Source organism: Mixophyes fleayi, chromosome 5 (genome assembly GCF_038048845.1).
Source record: "Mixophyes fleayi isolate aMixFle1 chromosome 5, aMixFle1.hap1, whole genome shotgun sequence".
NCBI lineage: Eukaryota > Metazoa > Chordata > Amphibia > Anura > Limnodynastidae > Mixophyes > Mixophyes fleayi.
In genome coordinates, this window is record NC_134406.1 from 163,833,120 (window position 1) to 163,850,830 (window position 17,711).

The window sequence follows — 17,711 nt, forward strand, 5'->3', positions numbered from 1 at the left end:
CAAAAGTAAATATAAAATAAGGGCCCTGAGACATGAAATTTATAAAGATGTAAAAGAGAAAGGATTGGGAATTAGCAAGAGGATGAGAAATAGTGATTGTTTTTGGACATAATGAACAATGCTAAATGATATGTCCCAGCTCTTTCACTTCTATGACTGTATTGTAAAATTTGCTCATTGTGGTTAAAAGGCTTGGAAAAATAAAACTATTTATGTTGATTAAACTATCATAAAAGCACACATTTTCCTGCATATGGAATTTACCAGGCCCATAGAGACACAATTGGACAATTTAATCCTTTCAGTGTGCGGATAAAAGCATTTGCCAGGATAACTATAACAACATTGTAGGGATGTTATCTATGTCAGCTCATATTTTTCCGCTAAGCATTCTGTGCCTCCACATGGCCGAATTCCAACTGGAACAACAAGATTGCTTTCCATAGACAATGTATCGAGCCAACAAAGGACATATTTTACTGTGTTTTCAGTTGTCTAAAAAGCTGTTATACATTCACTTTTGTCTACATGTATACAATTCAAATGTGCTATGTACATGATACTGCTTACAGACCCTTCTCTAACTGCCTTGCATGCACACCAAGATAACATATTGGGCTTTAGAATTATGGTTAACATTCTTTTAATAGCATGTTATCTAATCGTACATTAATCTTGCATGATTTTTATTCCAAAATGTACTAATATCTAAAACATCATGCTTTTGTATTTGCCAGATGCAATATATACTTATATTAAAGTAGTTGGACTATGAGTTGACAAAAAAACATTGCGTGAGTGCAAACTAAGAGTTTGCTAAGAGAAGGCTCTAAAAAGGCACCTTTACTTGGAGGTAGATCTGAGAAGCATTGTGCGCTTTTTTACTTTTGACTTCTTAAAAGTGTTGGATCATTTTTTTTAAAAAAAAGTCTAAATGTGCTGTATTTCTAGTTTGCAAAACATTAACATGTTAAGCTTGAAACATTTTATTTTACTAGCACAAAATGATCGTTGTTTAGTAAGGTGTGTTCTCTTTACTAAGGCTCTCTTCCAAATGGTAATGTGTGGTTCTTTCAGACATTGTCAATATTCCAACCCCTTTTCTTTAACTGGTTCTCATTGCCTTGTGAATTACTGCAATTTCCCAAAATGGCAAACCATAATCCCTTGCAGCAGTTAATAAAAGTAAAGTCTTCAACAGTTTTGGGAGAGATTATTGCATGAAAGAACAGCAAGCCTTCACTACTTTGACACTGTAATAAAATAATAGTAGCTATGGGCATATACGCAAGCAGCAGAGACCATGCTTAGAAAAGGTAAGTGACTGAATATAGCTACATAAGTGAGCATTTTCAGTAGCAAAAAAATAATCATATTTCAATGTGTTTTTCCCCATTACAATGCTATATAGTGTAGAATATATATTTCCAGAGCTTTAATTTTAGCTCTACCTCTGTAAACATATAATATTTGATAGAAGGCTATTACTTACCCTAAACCTGGAATAAAAGATAATATTACTACAGAGAATTGCACTGTGCTCATAAAAAGCATATTTTTAACAATGCGCAATCAACATACAAAGTCAAATCTCAAATATGTAAACACTGACATTCTGGTCTAGTTGGCAGTTTTTACTACTGCAAGGTAATTCAAGGAAAAATGTATGAGCACTACAAGCATAGTTGCTGTGAAGAAACCAGAGACACTTTGGCATAATTATATCAAACTTGTGTTTGATATAATGTATAAAAGATAAAACTTATTTAGTCATGTATTTATTGCTATTATCTATTCCTTGCGTATATAGCAGTGTCTACAATCACTGGAATCATACAGCTATTGTTTAAGCCCGTTTGATGACTCTTCAGCATTAGGGAGTTCATATATTTATAAAAAAAAAAGTGAATAGCATTTCTACTTACAGTGATCATAGGATTCAGAATACAATCAAGAACATTTCCATGTGACCATAAAAATAATTGTTTACACTGTAAATTACCTGTGCATAAGCATTGGGAATTCTCATATACAAAGTTGTTTGTAACTTCAGGCCATATGAAGCAACATGTGACATGGTGCAATTTTTATTAGGGTACAGTAGAAAATGTGACTTTCAACATGAACAATTACCCACTTTGTCCCCAAAAGCTTAAACAGGTACATGAACAGAAACATTGTTAACTGTTTTGTATCAGTAGGTTCTCATGCAGCCTTAACATTAAAGCAGCATTAGAACATACTTGCCTACTTTTGCAGGCAGCTTTCCGGGAGCGGGTCTGTCGAGGGGGGCTTGACCACGTGCGGTGCACCGTTAGGCTCCGCCCCCTGTCAATCTCTGGCATTTTTAGCCAATCGCAGCAGGTGGTGGGGCCACGATGCCGCATTTAGCTTCGCCACTGCCATCTTCAACTGCCAAAAGCTGGATCTGGGATTTTTGCCTGCTCTCTCGGGAGTCCGGAATAACTCCTAAAAATTTGGGAGTTTCCCGGACATTCCGGGAGAGTAGGCAACTATGCATTAGACCAGTAATCCTTATTGAGGTGCATTTTCACCAGAGGGATTAAACGCAGCAGGTCGAGGCTGCAATATCAGCAAGTGAGAGAGGCAGGGCCTCCCTTTGAAAGCATTTTGAATATGTTTTATTTTGTAACTGTACAACTTTGTAAAGCATTTTGAGAATTTTAGAACTGCTACTCTTAAAGCTGCACTACCAATTGTTAGATAAATGTTACTAACCTTCTTCTTAGCCTAAACCAGATTTCCAGTGGCTGCTCCATGCAGCCATTTTACCCAGGGATCCTACGGTTAATTTCAAAGCCCCGGGCAAAAGAAGTCTGAGCAGGAATACCAATCACAAGTCATGGATTATGACTGGTTCTCCTACTCACATTACCCCTCCGACACCATTTTCAAGTAGTGAAGAGAATTGATTTGCCGTTTCTGTATTAAAGAACCAGAGGAGCCCTGGGAATAAATGGGTGCATCAAGAAGCCACTGGGACTCTGTCTAAGGAAAGAAGTTAAGTAAAATTTATCAAGCAAGTGGTAGGGCTGATGTGACATTCTAAATTAGTGTTTCCTGGAGAACAGACAGAATTGTTAGCACATCTTATGCTCACATGAAGACTCAGACCTATAAGTTATACGAAACAGGATCATGTTATCCAGCTCCCACTGTACACAATATTTGGCTTGCTACAAGCCAGGCATCACTTCATATTCAGCAGCTTTCCTACTTATAAAAGTGACCTTCACCAAAGACTAGAAAACCAATAATCACACAAGTAAACAAATGTATTGAATTCCTTGAAGGTGAAATTAGCGCAGTTGTTTTCTGCAAAACCAGTGTGTAAATAATGGGAGAATGATTAGCATCTCAACGCTTTTCCTTAATCCGCTGCAAACCAATCCATAATAGGGTTTGATATTTAAAAGGACAAAGCAACTACATGGATCACTGTTCCTGATTGCTGTCATGTTATGTGCATTATTGTTATACTATATGTTTAAGGGCGAAACTACAGCAGGTGGAAGAGCAGAGCGGAGGCCTCTTCTGAGACTCAAGAGAGCCCTCCACTCTGCTCCTTTGAGTCTGGGGGCTGGAACAGCATCACTGGGCTCCTACCCAAATTTTGCTATGGGGCCCAGCAATGCACTCTTTCACCCCTGTATGTATTGCTGTATTTCTGGTTTATATCTCAAATATACAAGTAATTATGTTATCAAAAGCAAATAAAAAATAATGAATTATATAAGGATCTATTTATTAATCAGCATCGGTAATAAACATTGTGTAATACTGCAAATTGCAGCGATACATAATGCAGTACCGCTGCTATACGAGGTATGTCTATTAAAAAACGTCACTGTGATTCCACCTAGTAAACAAAGCAGTCAGAACCGCTTATAACTGCATATGTAGTAACCTTGAACCTGTTTGAACCTGCATGACAAGCAGCAACACTCTATGGCGTTCAGTTGATTGTGAGTCACCATTTAGTTTGGTTGTGTCTTCTGTAGAGTGCCGAAAAATGCTAAATTTAAAAGTTGAACGTGTCAATTTGAAATTTTTACTAAAATTGCACAAAACATCATCAGAATGTTTTCAAATGCTTACTACGGCCTATGGGAATGATTGCCTGTCTTGTGCACGTGTGTTTGAGTGGCACAAAAGATTTAGTGAGAGACGTGAGAATGTCGAAGATGATGAACGCCCTTGACGACCCTGCACTTCAAGAAAATGTAGAAAAAAAAATCAGTCCGATTGTTCGAAAAGACCGCCGACTCAGAGTTCGAATGATAGCTGAATCCGTGAACAATGACAAATACACTGTATGGAAAATTTTGTGTGAGGACTTTTTTTTTTTTTCACATTTGTTTGGTATTTGTGCATATATTGATTTGAGGGCATTGTGTTTGCATAATACGGGATTAAGAATTGTTATTTCATTTTAGAAATTCCCTATTACTATCTATGTGCAAGTCCTTTCTTCTTCTCTTTTTTTTTTTTCACGTATGCAGATATTGATATATTGTTAACATCAACAGAGAATTACATTTAATATATCCATCTTTTGGCAGAATTTTTCCAGGAGGTGATAGATTGTTTATAATTCTATTTGTCACTTTTCTGATATATGTTCCAGACAATTACGGCTTCCTTTTCGATTGGCTCTTGTCAGTATATAATTTGTTTTATTGTTACTTTTTGTTAGTAGGTTGCTGGTGTGACCTATTTGTTGATTGTGCTACAAGCTGCCTTTCTGATTTTGCGATTGCTGCGCCTGTTTTGACTTAGTGTTTATTTATCCATCTAGATTTAAACCTTCCTATAATAGCAAGCATTAAATGTTTTAGCAATTTGTGCTACAGTAGCTCTTCTGTGGGTTTGGACAAGACGGGCTAGCCTTCACTCCCAATGTGCATCAATGAGCCTTAGGCGCCCATGACCCTACCGCCGTTTAACCAGTTTTACTTCCTTAGGCCAATTTTGGTAGGTATTAACCACTAAATACTGGGAACAACTCACAAGACCTGCAGTTTTGGAGATGCTCAGACCCAGTCGTTTAGCCTTCACAATTTGACCCTTATCAAAGTCGTTTATATGCACGCATGCCCAATTTTCCTGTTTCCAACACATCATCTTCAAGAACTGTCAGTGCTCTTGCTGCCTAATATAACCCACCCCTTAACAGGTGCCATTGTAACGAGATAATCAATGTTATTCACTTCACTTGTCAGTGGTTTTAATGTTGTAGCAGATCAGTGTATATGGCAAAGCACAAATAAGCCCTACCACTGGTGAAAACTCAAGTTTTAGTTGGTGATATGGCTTTTTGTCCTTTAATAAATAGAGTTCTTTATGTTAAACACAGCAAACTTATTCAGAAAAAAATATAACTGTACAGCCGGAGGATCTGTCTGTACCCAGGCTGGGTTTTGTCTCTGGAGCAGAACTGGTGACTATGTGCAAAAAGGTGGGTGGCTTGATTAGGATCCTTTGCATGGAAGAGAAAGGACTGGTACGGATGGTGGTTGCTGTGAGTTTAGGAAACTAGAGAATATGAATGGCACCGCAGACTGGCAAGTAGTGAAGAATAGAAAACCAGCGGTCAAATTTAGCAAAAGGGGACCAGACTGTAACTGGAATGCTGGATTGGACTAGAATTAGATTTCAGCCTGCACTGCATTAGCAGGAATAACTGAGAAGACTACAAACTGCTGGGAACCAGGCTGGCATCTGAAGCATTAATGTTGCAATGACAACAGGAAGGAAGGAAGTCCTTTTATACTAACTGTTATCACCTGATTGGAGGCTGTGGTCAGCTGGGCTGAAGTAGCACTCTGTATGGCGAAAGGGATCAGGTGACTAGATTCAAGATGGCAGGGAACCCTGGAGTGGAGACAGACTGGGTAGCACCCTGCAGAGAAGTCTGATATCAGCAGAGCCTTATTGTGTTGTCTACTTTAATCGATGGTGGCAGCTGTGGACAGATTTTAACATCCACCTTTTCCACAGTGTCTGTTCCAGGTCATGACAGCTCTAAAAAAACCATAGATCTCAATGTATTCATTTTCCGCTAAGACTGAACGGGAGAGCTTCCCTAGGTGGAACACTAAATGTGCTATTTATTGCACTCATATAGCCACTCCTTCCACTGCACGGAATGGAAGAATCTTTTCATTACTACAAAAACGTCTATTCCATGAACATGCAGTGTGTGTGTGTGTGTAATGCCAAACAGAAGATACTAAGGGGAAAATCCAATTAAGACTGAACATCACGGCTACGCATGGATGCACCTTATTTTTGTTAATACAGTACTGCTATATCGTGGATTTTTCTTCACAATCCTGGGGGGGGGGGGGGGGGCTTGGCTAATGAAAATCTGTGATGTTGCAGTAACGCAAAGTGTTTTCGGGTCTGTTCTGGAGGCACTTCACACTTAATTGAATACACCCCTTAATGTTATGGCTGACTTCCCTTGACCATGATTCTTATCCTGCAGGAATTGTCTCTTTTGAATAATGTTTAAGAATTTTTCACATAATTGGCTACTGGGAATATTTTTTCTCTAACTAAAAATGTATGGTTTACTGTTTGTACTCTGTATGGCGCTGTGAAAATATTGTGGTGCCTTATAAATAAAGGATAAATCTAATAATAATAATAATAATAATAATAATAAAATTTGATAAGATACCAACAGTGTAATTTCAGTAATACTAAAAAAAGGTTATCTTTAAAGTTATTATAATTATAATGCAGTGTTTACTTAACGCCAACTAATATCCAATTCCATATTTTTCAAAAAAAGAATCCACGAATTATATACAAGACTACGTAAGTGATTAAAAGTATCATATGGTATTCTCTGTCTTTAAAAATATCTGTGTGTACAAAACAAGTCTAAAGAAATGGCAAAATCCTTATGTTGAGAACGCTTACCTTTTGTTTGAAAGAAAGGCCATGCTTTACTAGGTTTTCCTGCTCTATAAATATCCAAACAAACATCAAGCATGACAGCGCCACAGGGAATAATGCTTCATACCTATGTTAAAAAATAAAAATGCCAAATAGAGTTTGCAAGACATTAGCAATGTTACACACAAAACAAACAACAAATATGTAATTCTATGTATAAAATATACATATGAATAAAATGATTTTTATATATTCTCTGTTCCACTTGCTTGCTAATGGTCTGCAGGACTCACTTTACAGAAGGAAGCTGTTTTGTTAAAGTATCAGTATGTATAAGTGGTTGCAGTCTATTTTTATGTTTTGAAAATAACATCATAGACTTGCAAATGCTAATTGTAGTCACAACTCCAAAATATAGAAAAAGAAAAAAAATATTCTCAATTTGATTTCATTGATATACATGACATGAATTGCCTGTTTGTATAAATTATACTTTTGTGATATTGATGTTTTTTTTAGATATATTTTCAACATTATTATTTATTAAAACTGGTTCTGATGACCTGCTCATCTTTATACAGTACAATTATAAGAATACAGTATAACCAGCCACTGGTTTTACAAATGTTGAATACTTTTCTGTTCTGGATTGGCTAACCCACTGAAATGAAAATCAATGCTTTCTGTAAAATGTGACACTCGCACACCTGTTCAAAAAAGCTGCATTAAAGTTGGCACCAAACATAATTTCTTATTAAAAGTTGACTGAATGTTTTAAATAGTTAAAATGTAATACCCTGTACTAAGCAGGAGGTAGGAGGACATGAAAGACAGAAAAATGCTCAGGAGCCTCTGGAACAGGAATGTGGCACTAAGTAATGGCACAACCAAGGAAAAAGCTGAAAGAGAAAAGAAGAGAGCCATGTTATTAGAACACATCACATTTCATTGCTTCTTCCCTGCCAAACATTATGCAGATCGGCAATTAAAAAAAAAGCCGGACATAAATCTCCCTCATTCTGCCTGTTATCCTTATTTCTTGTGCTTAACCTGAGCCAAGCGGACTAAGTTGATAGAAAACATATGGGAAATCAGATAAATTCTGTAAAATAGTTTCATACCTTTCAGAGACAAGAGTATAGAGCTGTCTCATTTAATCATGGTTTCCTAACAGCAAGAAGCATACCACATTTGGTTTAATATGATTACACCATGTTACTACTCACTAATTGCTTTTTAACTTCAGCAATAAGGTGCAGTGAGGACACTGTGCTTGTTGTGTGTCTGGAGGATGTTAAGCTTATGTTATTTTTGGAAAATTTACTGAAAATAGTAGATGATGCTAGAGGCAACGCTTACAGATCAACGGAAACATCCTGTGTCCTCAGATAATTTTTAACATGTATTTTCAGTTTTACCATTCCTTTGAAACAGAATAGAAATTTTTCAATAATACAAACCTGCTATTATTATCATAGACTCTTTACAATATATAAATTACAAATATAAAGAAAAACCTGCTGGAAAATACTTCAGAGTGGTTAAAGAACATTACCCTCATTCCATATCAGATCAAGCTATATTATAAAGTGCTCTTCTCTCCAGCATCCTTTTTCATCCTCCCCTATTAATATTTCCTATTCACTACTTCCTAGTCTGAGCTAGAGACATTGACTATACCAACTGGACTGCTTTGTTTCCTGTACCCACCACATTTCAAATGCCTACATAAGCAAAAACAAAACTCATACCCACAAATCATCCTCACATGTCTTCTTTCTGGTGCTGCACCTTCTCATGACTGACATCTCACCCAGCCCTGGGGCCTCTGTACAAGCCCCATTATCTGCTTATGGTCCTCGTTCCACCCCAAGACTATACATCCATTGCATACTTCCAATCCACTCAAAATCCCTCAATTTACTTACCATTACAGAAATCCACCTGTAAAAATGCTCTGGGAAAACTCACTCCAAAGCAGACTTCCTCCACTTTAAATTCATCCTTTCATTTTAGAACCTTGCCCTTTCACTTGCTAAGCAAATAGCAGTTCTCTAATATTAACCCAGTGTTCTAACCCCAGACACATCTTTGCAACCTTCAACTCGCTTCTAAGCCCACCTTAATCTCCTCCCCCTTCCTCCCTCACAACCCATGATTTTGCTACCTACTTCAAAACACAAAATTGGAATCATTGGAGAAGATATTTCCTCATGCCAAATCCTACAACCCCCACCTACCCTCAGAAAATTTCCTCCAATAACTGAGGACAAATTTTCTACACTCATTTCATCATTTTACCCTACAACCTGCCACCTCAACCCTATTCCCTCCCAAACTTTGCGCTCACTGTAAACCACTGCATACCCATCTCTAGTTCATATCTCCAACCTGTCTCTTTTTACTTGCACATTAAACTACCAATCCTAAAAAAAACATCTCTCAACCAAGCTTTTATGCTCAACTATTGGCCTGTTTTTCTCCTCTCCTTTGCCTCCAAACTATTTAAATAATTTGTGTATAATCCCCTATCTCATTTTCTCTCCTCTCACTCCATTCTGCAATCAGACTTCTGTTCCCAAACATTACACTGAGACTGCACACACAAAAGTCACCAAATGATCTCCTTACAGCAACGTCTAAGGGTGATTTCTCAATTATAGAGAAGTCCTGACAAAGCTTCACGTGATGAGACTCCAGGGGTCATGGGCTAGTAAATATTGCTGATGCAAAATCAGCAATGTTGTACTTACTCTAATACCTGCAAGGGCACATCATGAAAGGCCCTGGCAGGACTTTGGGTTCAATTTAATTTGCCCCTAAAGGTCACTTTTTCATACTCATCCTCCTGAACCTTCACCAACCACTTCAAATTCCCCTCAATTTCAATAACACCACTATTTACACAGTCTCCCAAAAATGCTGCCTTGGTGTCACACTTGACACCGCCCTCTGCTTTATTATTCACATCCAGTCTCTCTCCTAGTCCTGTCGCCTTCACCTAGAAATATTGCCAGAATACACCCTTTTCTTGCTCAAGATGCTATTGAAATGTTATCCATTCTCTCATCATCTGCTGCCTGACTAGTGTAACTTCCTCCTATTTGGCAATCTCCCCTAATCCACCTATCCCCACAATCCATTTCAAATGCTGCAACAAGGCTCATATTCCTCTCTGACTGATCCACATCTTCCACACCACTCTGAAAATTAAAAACACTGACTCCCTGGGTCCTCCATAATGCACTGCAAATTATGTACCCTTACTTATAAAGCCCTCAACAGCAACACCCCCTTTAAACAAATCAGGGGTCGGTTATGGCAGGTAGAGATATGAGAGCAAATCCATTTAAAAAAGTCAAGAGTCAGGAGTGGAGAAGACACCTTTTACAAACACAGTTTTCCAGCCAGAACATCTATACATTTCTGATATACAGTACATGTACAACAACAAACAATATTCAGTATCAAGTGCTGTAATCTGTTTATGGAATATGCCTCAAAGTATGTCCATAATGTCTCTAAAGAAATAAATATATTCCTCCCAGAACATAAGTTTCCAACATTGTCTGCACCGTGCACCTGTGTGCCAATTCTCCAACAGAGATAGAAGTGACTTTAGCACTTATCCATTATATCAATGTGAACACAAACAATAGAAATGAGTAACTATAATGAAATTTCTTACACAAACTGTCATTGTTAATGTCTCTCAGACATTGTCTCCTAATACATCACTTTTACCCTTCCAGAGAATATTTTTTTTCTTCCTGGTCGTGTTGTTTTCTGCTGCTGGTCATTTCTCTAGGGGTACATATTAAAGTCATCTGATTCCTCCTGATACATTTCCAACATTTCCAACATATCATCTCTATCTAAATGCATACTTGCCAACTCTCCCGGAATGTCCAGGAGACTCCCGCATTTTGCGAGAGTCTCCCAGACTCCCGGGTGAGTGTGGCAATCTCCCAAATTCTGCCCACTTCACTAGGAAGTGCCCCACTTCCTAGTGAAGTGGGCAGAATTAGATCCCAAACACAGCGATTCCTGATGACATCACAGGGGGAGGGGGACCAAAATGACGCGATTTTGCCCGCTCCGCCCCCTCACGCCCACCTCCACTGGCTGGCTCCCGCAGAGCCGTAACTTAGAATTCTAGTGCCCTGGGCGAGAAAGACAAATGCCGCCCCCCTAGCCCTCAATTTTAACCAAATTAACCTAAAATATTCCGAAATAGCGCCCCCCATCAGCGTTGCGCCCTGGGCTGTCGCCCCTGTCGCACAGCCCTAGTTACGGCCCTGGGCTCCCGGAAGAGAGCTGAAGAAAGTAGGTAAGTATGTCTAAATGTTGAGCTGGATCCTTCTTTTGACAGCTTCAGCATTTTCTGCTTCAGGTTTCTCAGTTTGAGACTCCCTGTCTTCCTATGAACTTTTGTAATGAGTATTAATGCCATCAGCTGCAAACACAGTCTTTGGCCCTAATATTTGATGGTTTCCAATTCTTTTAAGAACCATACTTTGAATGCAAAATTAAAAACGGTCACTCTCAAAACTGGTAATTCTTTAGTGTGAAATCCTAACTGATGGAGTATCCATAACAGACTAAAGTCCAATGTTTCTGAGTGACCTATTTTCTAGATCATCTTCTTCGTGGCTCAGTTCAGCATTTTCCTTTTTTTAGGTGTGACGTGTCTCTTCTATTTCAAACAACAGTCTTGCAGCCTCTGTTTGTCTTCCAGCATGATGACTAATTTCCTTACTGAATCCTTATACTGCTGGTCACAGAGGCCGAGGTTGACCCTAGAATACCCTGAATCTGCCTGACTTGGCACGACTCTTCCCAAGGGAGCAGAATCTAACGGGATAGGTGGTCTTCACCAGGAATCCCCGCAACAAGGTATGGTCCTAGCAGCCCCTGTCCCGCAGGTCACGGTCCCTTGAGGGAGTACCAGGCAGATCGGTACGGGAGAGCAGAAAACAGTGAAAACAGCTGGAGGTGGTACACGCGGCGGTAACTCAGATTAGGTAGCGAATGGAGTCACTGGAACAGCGGGAGTTCAATGCAGCCTGCGGACTAGAGAGATAGAACAGAAGCTGAACACTATGGTGGTAGCACAGGATTGGTAGCGAATGGAGTCACTGGAACAGCGGGAGTTCAATCCAGTCTGCGGACTGGAGAGACAGAAAGGTAGCTGGAAAGTATGGTGGTAACTCAGGACTTGATAAGGGTGTCATTTATATGGGCATTAACTCTCTGTCCAGGTCATTTGCAAACTCACGCCTGTCTACTTCTATTCGATGATGATATTTCTATTAATCTAAGGTAGAGTTTAGAGAGGGGTTCTGGAGGAGTTCATACCTCAGACACGTTATTCTTTGCCATCTTTGTGGTCTCCCTTCAATTTTGGGGCGTCAATATTCAATATTCACTGTTTAGGAGAAATTTCTCCATAAAGCTACACTGTACAGGCTTGAAAGTTAATCCTTTGGGCAGGCGCTCTGAAAAAGATTCATTACGAATTGAAACGCGTTGGAGGCTTAGTGTGGATTTCTGAGCTCCATCCACTCTGGTGACCCGATCCAATTCCTTTCATTATAGTTAATACAATCGCAGATTGCATTGTAGCTATTGTATGTTTGGAAATAGGATTGTGTCATCTGTTTTCTGGTAGAAAGCACAATTGCAAAACAAAGGATAGCTGAAGTGTTTATAATGTTTCACTGTATAACATTTTGTTTCAAAAGTGAGTGCATTAGAAAAAAATACTTTTGATGTTATACACAATAAAAAACATATTACGCAAGATTGCTTTTTCCTCTTTTGCCATTTAGTAGGAGAGTTGATATATTCAGGAGGAATCGTTTTAGAAAGGAACCATAGTAACCTTAATGTGAGTTCTATTTCTAGTGTGAGTTGATGAAAATGACAAGGAGAGAGACATTTTGTGAGAAAACGATTTTGTGAGAAATGAGAACTTTTGGTAGAAATATTGGGACTTTTGTGTGGTTCAAGTATTGGACATTTTGATTTTTTTATTACATTTATTTGGTTGTTTGGATTTAAAATTATATTTCATCTATGTTTACACAGAGAAAGCACTAATAATTTATCCTAATTTTATGCAGATATTTTTTGTTTTTAAGAGTAGTGGCATATTTTTAGGATTATTATGCTACATTCTTTTAAGCGCTGAATATTCGCCTGTTTAAATAATGTGTAGATCAGCCCAAGAGTATGCTATGTAGTCCGTTTCCCTTCCCTGATCACTGAGCGCCTGTCTATACCAATGCTTTCACAGGCACCATAAACAGAAATCTTGCAATCTATTTTAATACTACATATTTACAGCATTATTGCTGTATACAAAATCGTTTTTTTCAAAAATAATTTTAAGCTGCAATTTCCTTTGGGGTGTGGTATCAGCAAAAAGAGCAAGTTGGCCAATGTATGTAAATTCACTGTATACAACATCATTGCTTAACCTGCTCTTGAATTACCTAAATATATTTAATTACATTAGCAGCTAAATTTATAAAAGTAAAATAAATATTGTACTATGCATAACCATTTTCTATTTAAAATGACACACACTACTTTAATGGCATAATAAAGACACAAAAGTGTACTTCCTCATGCAATCTTTTAAATCTGCACAGGCCAAGCTTGTTTTCCATAGCACAGACTTTTCTCTAAGCTATCCAGATGCAGAAACACATTATGAGTTCACAGTGCATTATACTCGCCAAGTTTGTTGTACCTTCAGGCACTGGTTGACCCTGTAGCTAATGCATATCCAAGAGCAGCTGATTCACTCCTTACTTTACAACCACATAACATTTGAGTTGTGCAACGAGAATACAAAAAACCCCAGAAAATATCTATTGATAATAATGTATAAATTATATTTATCTTGGGATTTCAAAGAAAATGGGAAAATATAACATGCCAACAAAAACTAAAACATTGTCAAATTTACAGAGAACTGTTACTTTTCTGTCTTCACTTTTAGTATTAAAATAATTTCTTATTATACATATTTCTTAAACTTATATATAAAATACTTTTTTGCTGGACATATAATATTACTCCCAACATTTAAAAAGCTACATCACTAATAAGAACCTCCCATATTCTACCCAAACCACACCCAGGCACACCCAAGCTATGCACAGGCCCACCTAAGCCAACACAGTCCCACCCAAACCACAGATAGGCCAACCCAAACTTCTCCTACATTATCACAATCCAGCCCCTTTTTGGAGTCAGCAAGTGGGGTAGTCCCCACAAAATATCTAAAAACTTGCCATGAGTACTGGATTGGGGCATGGCTAAGGGCACAAAATATGATATGCTTGCAGGTGTCAGTGACAGAAGCCCAGCCCTGGGAATAATTTATTTCGCTTCCTTAACTCATACACTTGTTCAAAATAATAAGCTAGAAAAGGGATTAAACCCTTAGCCAGAGTGGATATATAAAGCATAAATCAATATTTTGTTGTTCCTAGTGACGTGTGTGTGTGTGTGTGTTTATTTAGTTTACTCTGTGTCTGTATTTTAGTGCAATATGTGTCTATGCAGTGTGTAGAATTTGTTTTAGAGGAATGTGGTTTGTTATAGGTGCAGTAACTTCATTTCCAGCCCAGGATAGCTGCTGCCTGTCTCCACAGAATACAAACTAGAAGAAGCACATTATGTACAGTTGTGTGCATGGAATCTCTAAGTGAAAAGAAGTTAACATGACAAATTTAGGGTGCAAACTTAAATATTACATATTTCTGCAAATTTTAATGCACAAAAACAAATGTATTTGCTAAATTTAAGAGATTAAAAAACAAAACTGTGAAAGTGGTATGTGGAATGAAACTGGGCACCGTTCTGGTTGGTTCAGTAATATTTTTTTAAAGCATGAACTAAAACTTGTTTGACTCTTTAGGCCTTAAACACAGTGAAGACAAATCCAGAGTTCAATGATTACTTTGACACTTCTAACCCCTCAAAATATTGTGCCTACTCTAAATAGCCATGGACTCCTCCAAGCAGCGGACTGAAAACTTGAAAATAAACGAATCAACCATGAAGTACTTACAGGAATTGGAGATTTGGATTGGTCTTCACAGTACCCAGACTTGAACATTATTGAAAATCTTTGGGGAGATCTCAAACATGCAGTGCATGCAAGAAGACCTAAGAATATTTGTGAAATAAAAATTCCTAAAGCAGGAAAAGAAAGACGCTGAGTTGGCTGTAAGAAATGTGATTTCTTACAAAAATCACATTCCAGCTATAGTAGTTATTACAAAATACTGACTGACAGAATGCCCACATATTTTGCACATACCGCATTCATTGTGTTGTCTATTCTTTTTCAATCTGTTAAATTCAGCAAATAAAATTTAATTTTGTATTAAAATTAGTAGACATACAATATGTTAGGTCTTCTTTTCCCTTTGAGATTCAGTAAACCATTCAATTTAACAGTGGTGACAAAATATTTGCATGTATGTGTATTTCTGATGGTGCACTAGTTTGCCTCTTAGATAGGTTTCCTGTTGGGGTATAGTAGCTGTCTGGATGTAGAAACTGCAAGCTATGAATAATGTTGCCATATCTTGTTGGCTGACTCTGGTGCCTGTTATACAATGTATCATACCCTGCATGAATCTGTCTCTTGATAGCTGTAACTGTGTGGTTCTTTTCCAGTAAAAACATTGCACACCATTACATACTTACAATTGTTCTATATGTGCCAATTAATAATATGGATGTAGTTAATTTACTTACCTAAAATTGCCCAACTAAAAACTTGGTTCAGCACTGGTAGTCCTTGCTTGGTTGCTAGACTGGAATGGGTAAGGTTGACAATGTACATGGAAACTACAAGGCTCACCATCTGCAAAGAAATTTGATAATTGTAATCAGAGCATATGGGGTGTATGCACCATAGTGGATACAATTAGATAATCTCCCTTTCATCCAGATTGTTTTTTTCATACCAAAAAAATTGAAAAAAAATTATTAATAGCTTTATAACACAATATAAGAATGTGCAAATAAGCAGGATTTTAACACTTCATTGGTATTTTCTGTGGGAATATTGTATTTATCTTACCTGGCCTACTCTTCAGTCTTTTACTTGTTACCATGTACAAAGCTAAACAGAAATGGCTTTGCATTGCTGTAGCACACGTAATTGCTGCTACTCCATGAAAATGTCATGCAAAAAGATATGATCACAGAGGGCCTCATTCATTAAGGGACATATACGGTTATTGTGTGCATATAATCCGCAAAATCACTCTGTGCATGCCCGGAACACAGCCACATTCAATTCATCTTCAAGCGCAAAGGAAATTTACTACAGTCTGCAATTTCATGGAGGGAAAAGAGTAGTAAAAAAGGAGTGTTTGCCCATAGTATATGTATAGCAAGGGCGTGCCGATCTCAAGCACTCGCAGTAGTGTCCGATTCAAACCCTGGGCATTGCACAGATACTTGTTTCAGCTGTATCTCTTGCTCCAGCCACTAGTCTAAGTGCTGATTACTAGTGATGTGTATTACTGTATGCATGCTATTACATGTGTTTGCATTCAAGAGCAACTGTAAAAATTTATTATATGTACAGTAGACATAGCATACTAATAAATGCATTTCATAAAAAAAAAAAAACCTCTTATTTTTAATGTTTTATCATTAATGTCTATATTGTTAACAGGTGACATTAATTGAACACTTTTTTTTCTGTGCGTTCTTTTGTGTGTTTATATTCCACATATGTAATGAACATATCCTGCAGTGTCTTGTCTAGTGGAACAGAGCAGACATACACCCATATTCATCAGCACACATACCTTCACATCCGTTCCTTGTTGAATTTGGGCATACGTATACCCGATTTACGTTAATTTTAAAACAAACACACATTGTGCTCAGTATGCGTCAGAGTCAGAATGCCTACTCCTACAATCACTGTAAAGAGCACAGGTAAACTAAGCATTCTGGATAAAATATACAATGGACAAGTGCACAGAGATACAAGCATTTCAAATATTACATTGCACAATATGCATAACATGTTATGTAAAATATATCATTATATATTGCATCATATATTGCATCAATACATATAATAATTGTATTCATTCACAGCATGCCTACTAACATAGCACATGCACAGTAATGACAAATATATCATAACAATAACAAATATATTATAAAAAAGACTCAACTCAGCAGCCTATTAAGAACATTTTAAAGGAAATAAAAGCAGGTGGCCCATTGACCCAGCCCAAGGTAGCCCACTATGGGACCGGCACAGGTGGCAGATGCCCCACTGTCAAGTCTGCCCCTAACCAGAAGCCATCACCCTATACCCACCACTGCCCATACTGTATCCATCAGTGCCCAGAATATTATATCCGGTCGTGCCAAAATATTTGAACCCACAGCAAGTGTTCAGTGCATTATATGAGTGGTACTAATATATCTGTACCAACCAGTGCCCAGTATATTATATTTAGGAGTCTCAATGCTTTTTACCCCCAAATATCCAAAACATTTTGTACGCAAAAATATTAAAATCATTGTATCAACTAATGCTCAGTATTACATCCAGCAGTTTAAACACATTTGTACTAAGGAGGGACCAATATAGTATATACTAAAGTGTCAATACAAATGTACATACCAAAGCCCACCATCCAGCAAAGTCAAAAACATTGTATCTGTAATATTCTATCCAGCAGAGCCCCCCACAATACTAGACTCCATTTACGGCAAATACACAT

The 17,711-nt window shown here is 37.8% G+C and overlaps 1 protein-coding gene across 2 annotated transcripts in view; it reads right to left on the bottom strand.

The window, feature by feature from the left end:
- The window catches only part of PIGN (phosphatidylinositol glycan anchor biosynthesis class N), a 284,334-nt gene that overhangs the window by 46,399 nt on the left and 220,224 nt on the right, over nt 1–17,711 (bottom strand). For both annotated transcript variants that reach the window (XM_075212942.1, XM_075212943.1), the window contains 3 exons: nt 15,709–15,817; nt 7,724–7,826; nt 6,952–7,054 (listed from right to left, as the gene is read on the bottom strand). In XM_075212942.1, the coding sequence (XP_075069043.1) occupies nt 6,952–7,054; nt 7,724–7,826; nt 15,709–15,817 (315 nt within the window). The remainder of the gene's footprint in view (nt 1–6,951; nt 7,055–7,723; nt 7,827–15,708; nt 15,818–17,711) is intronic.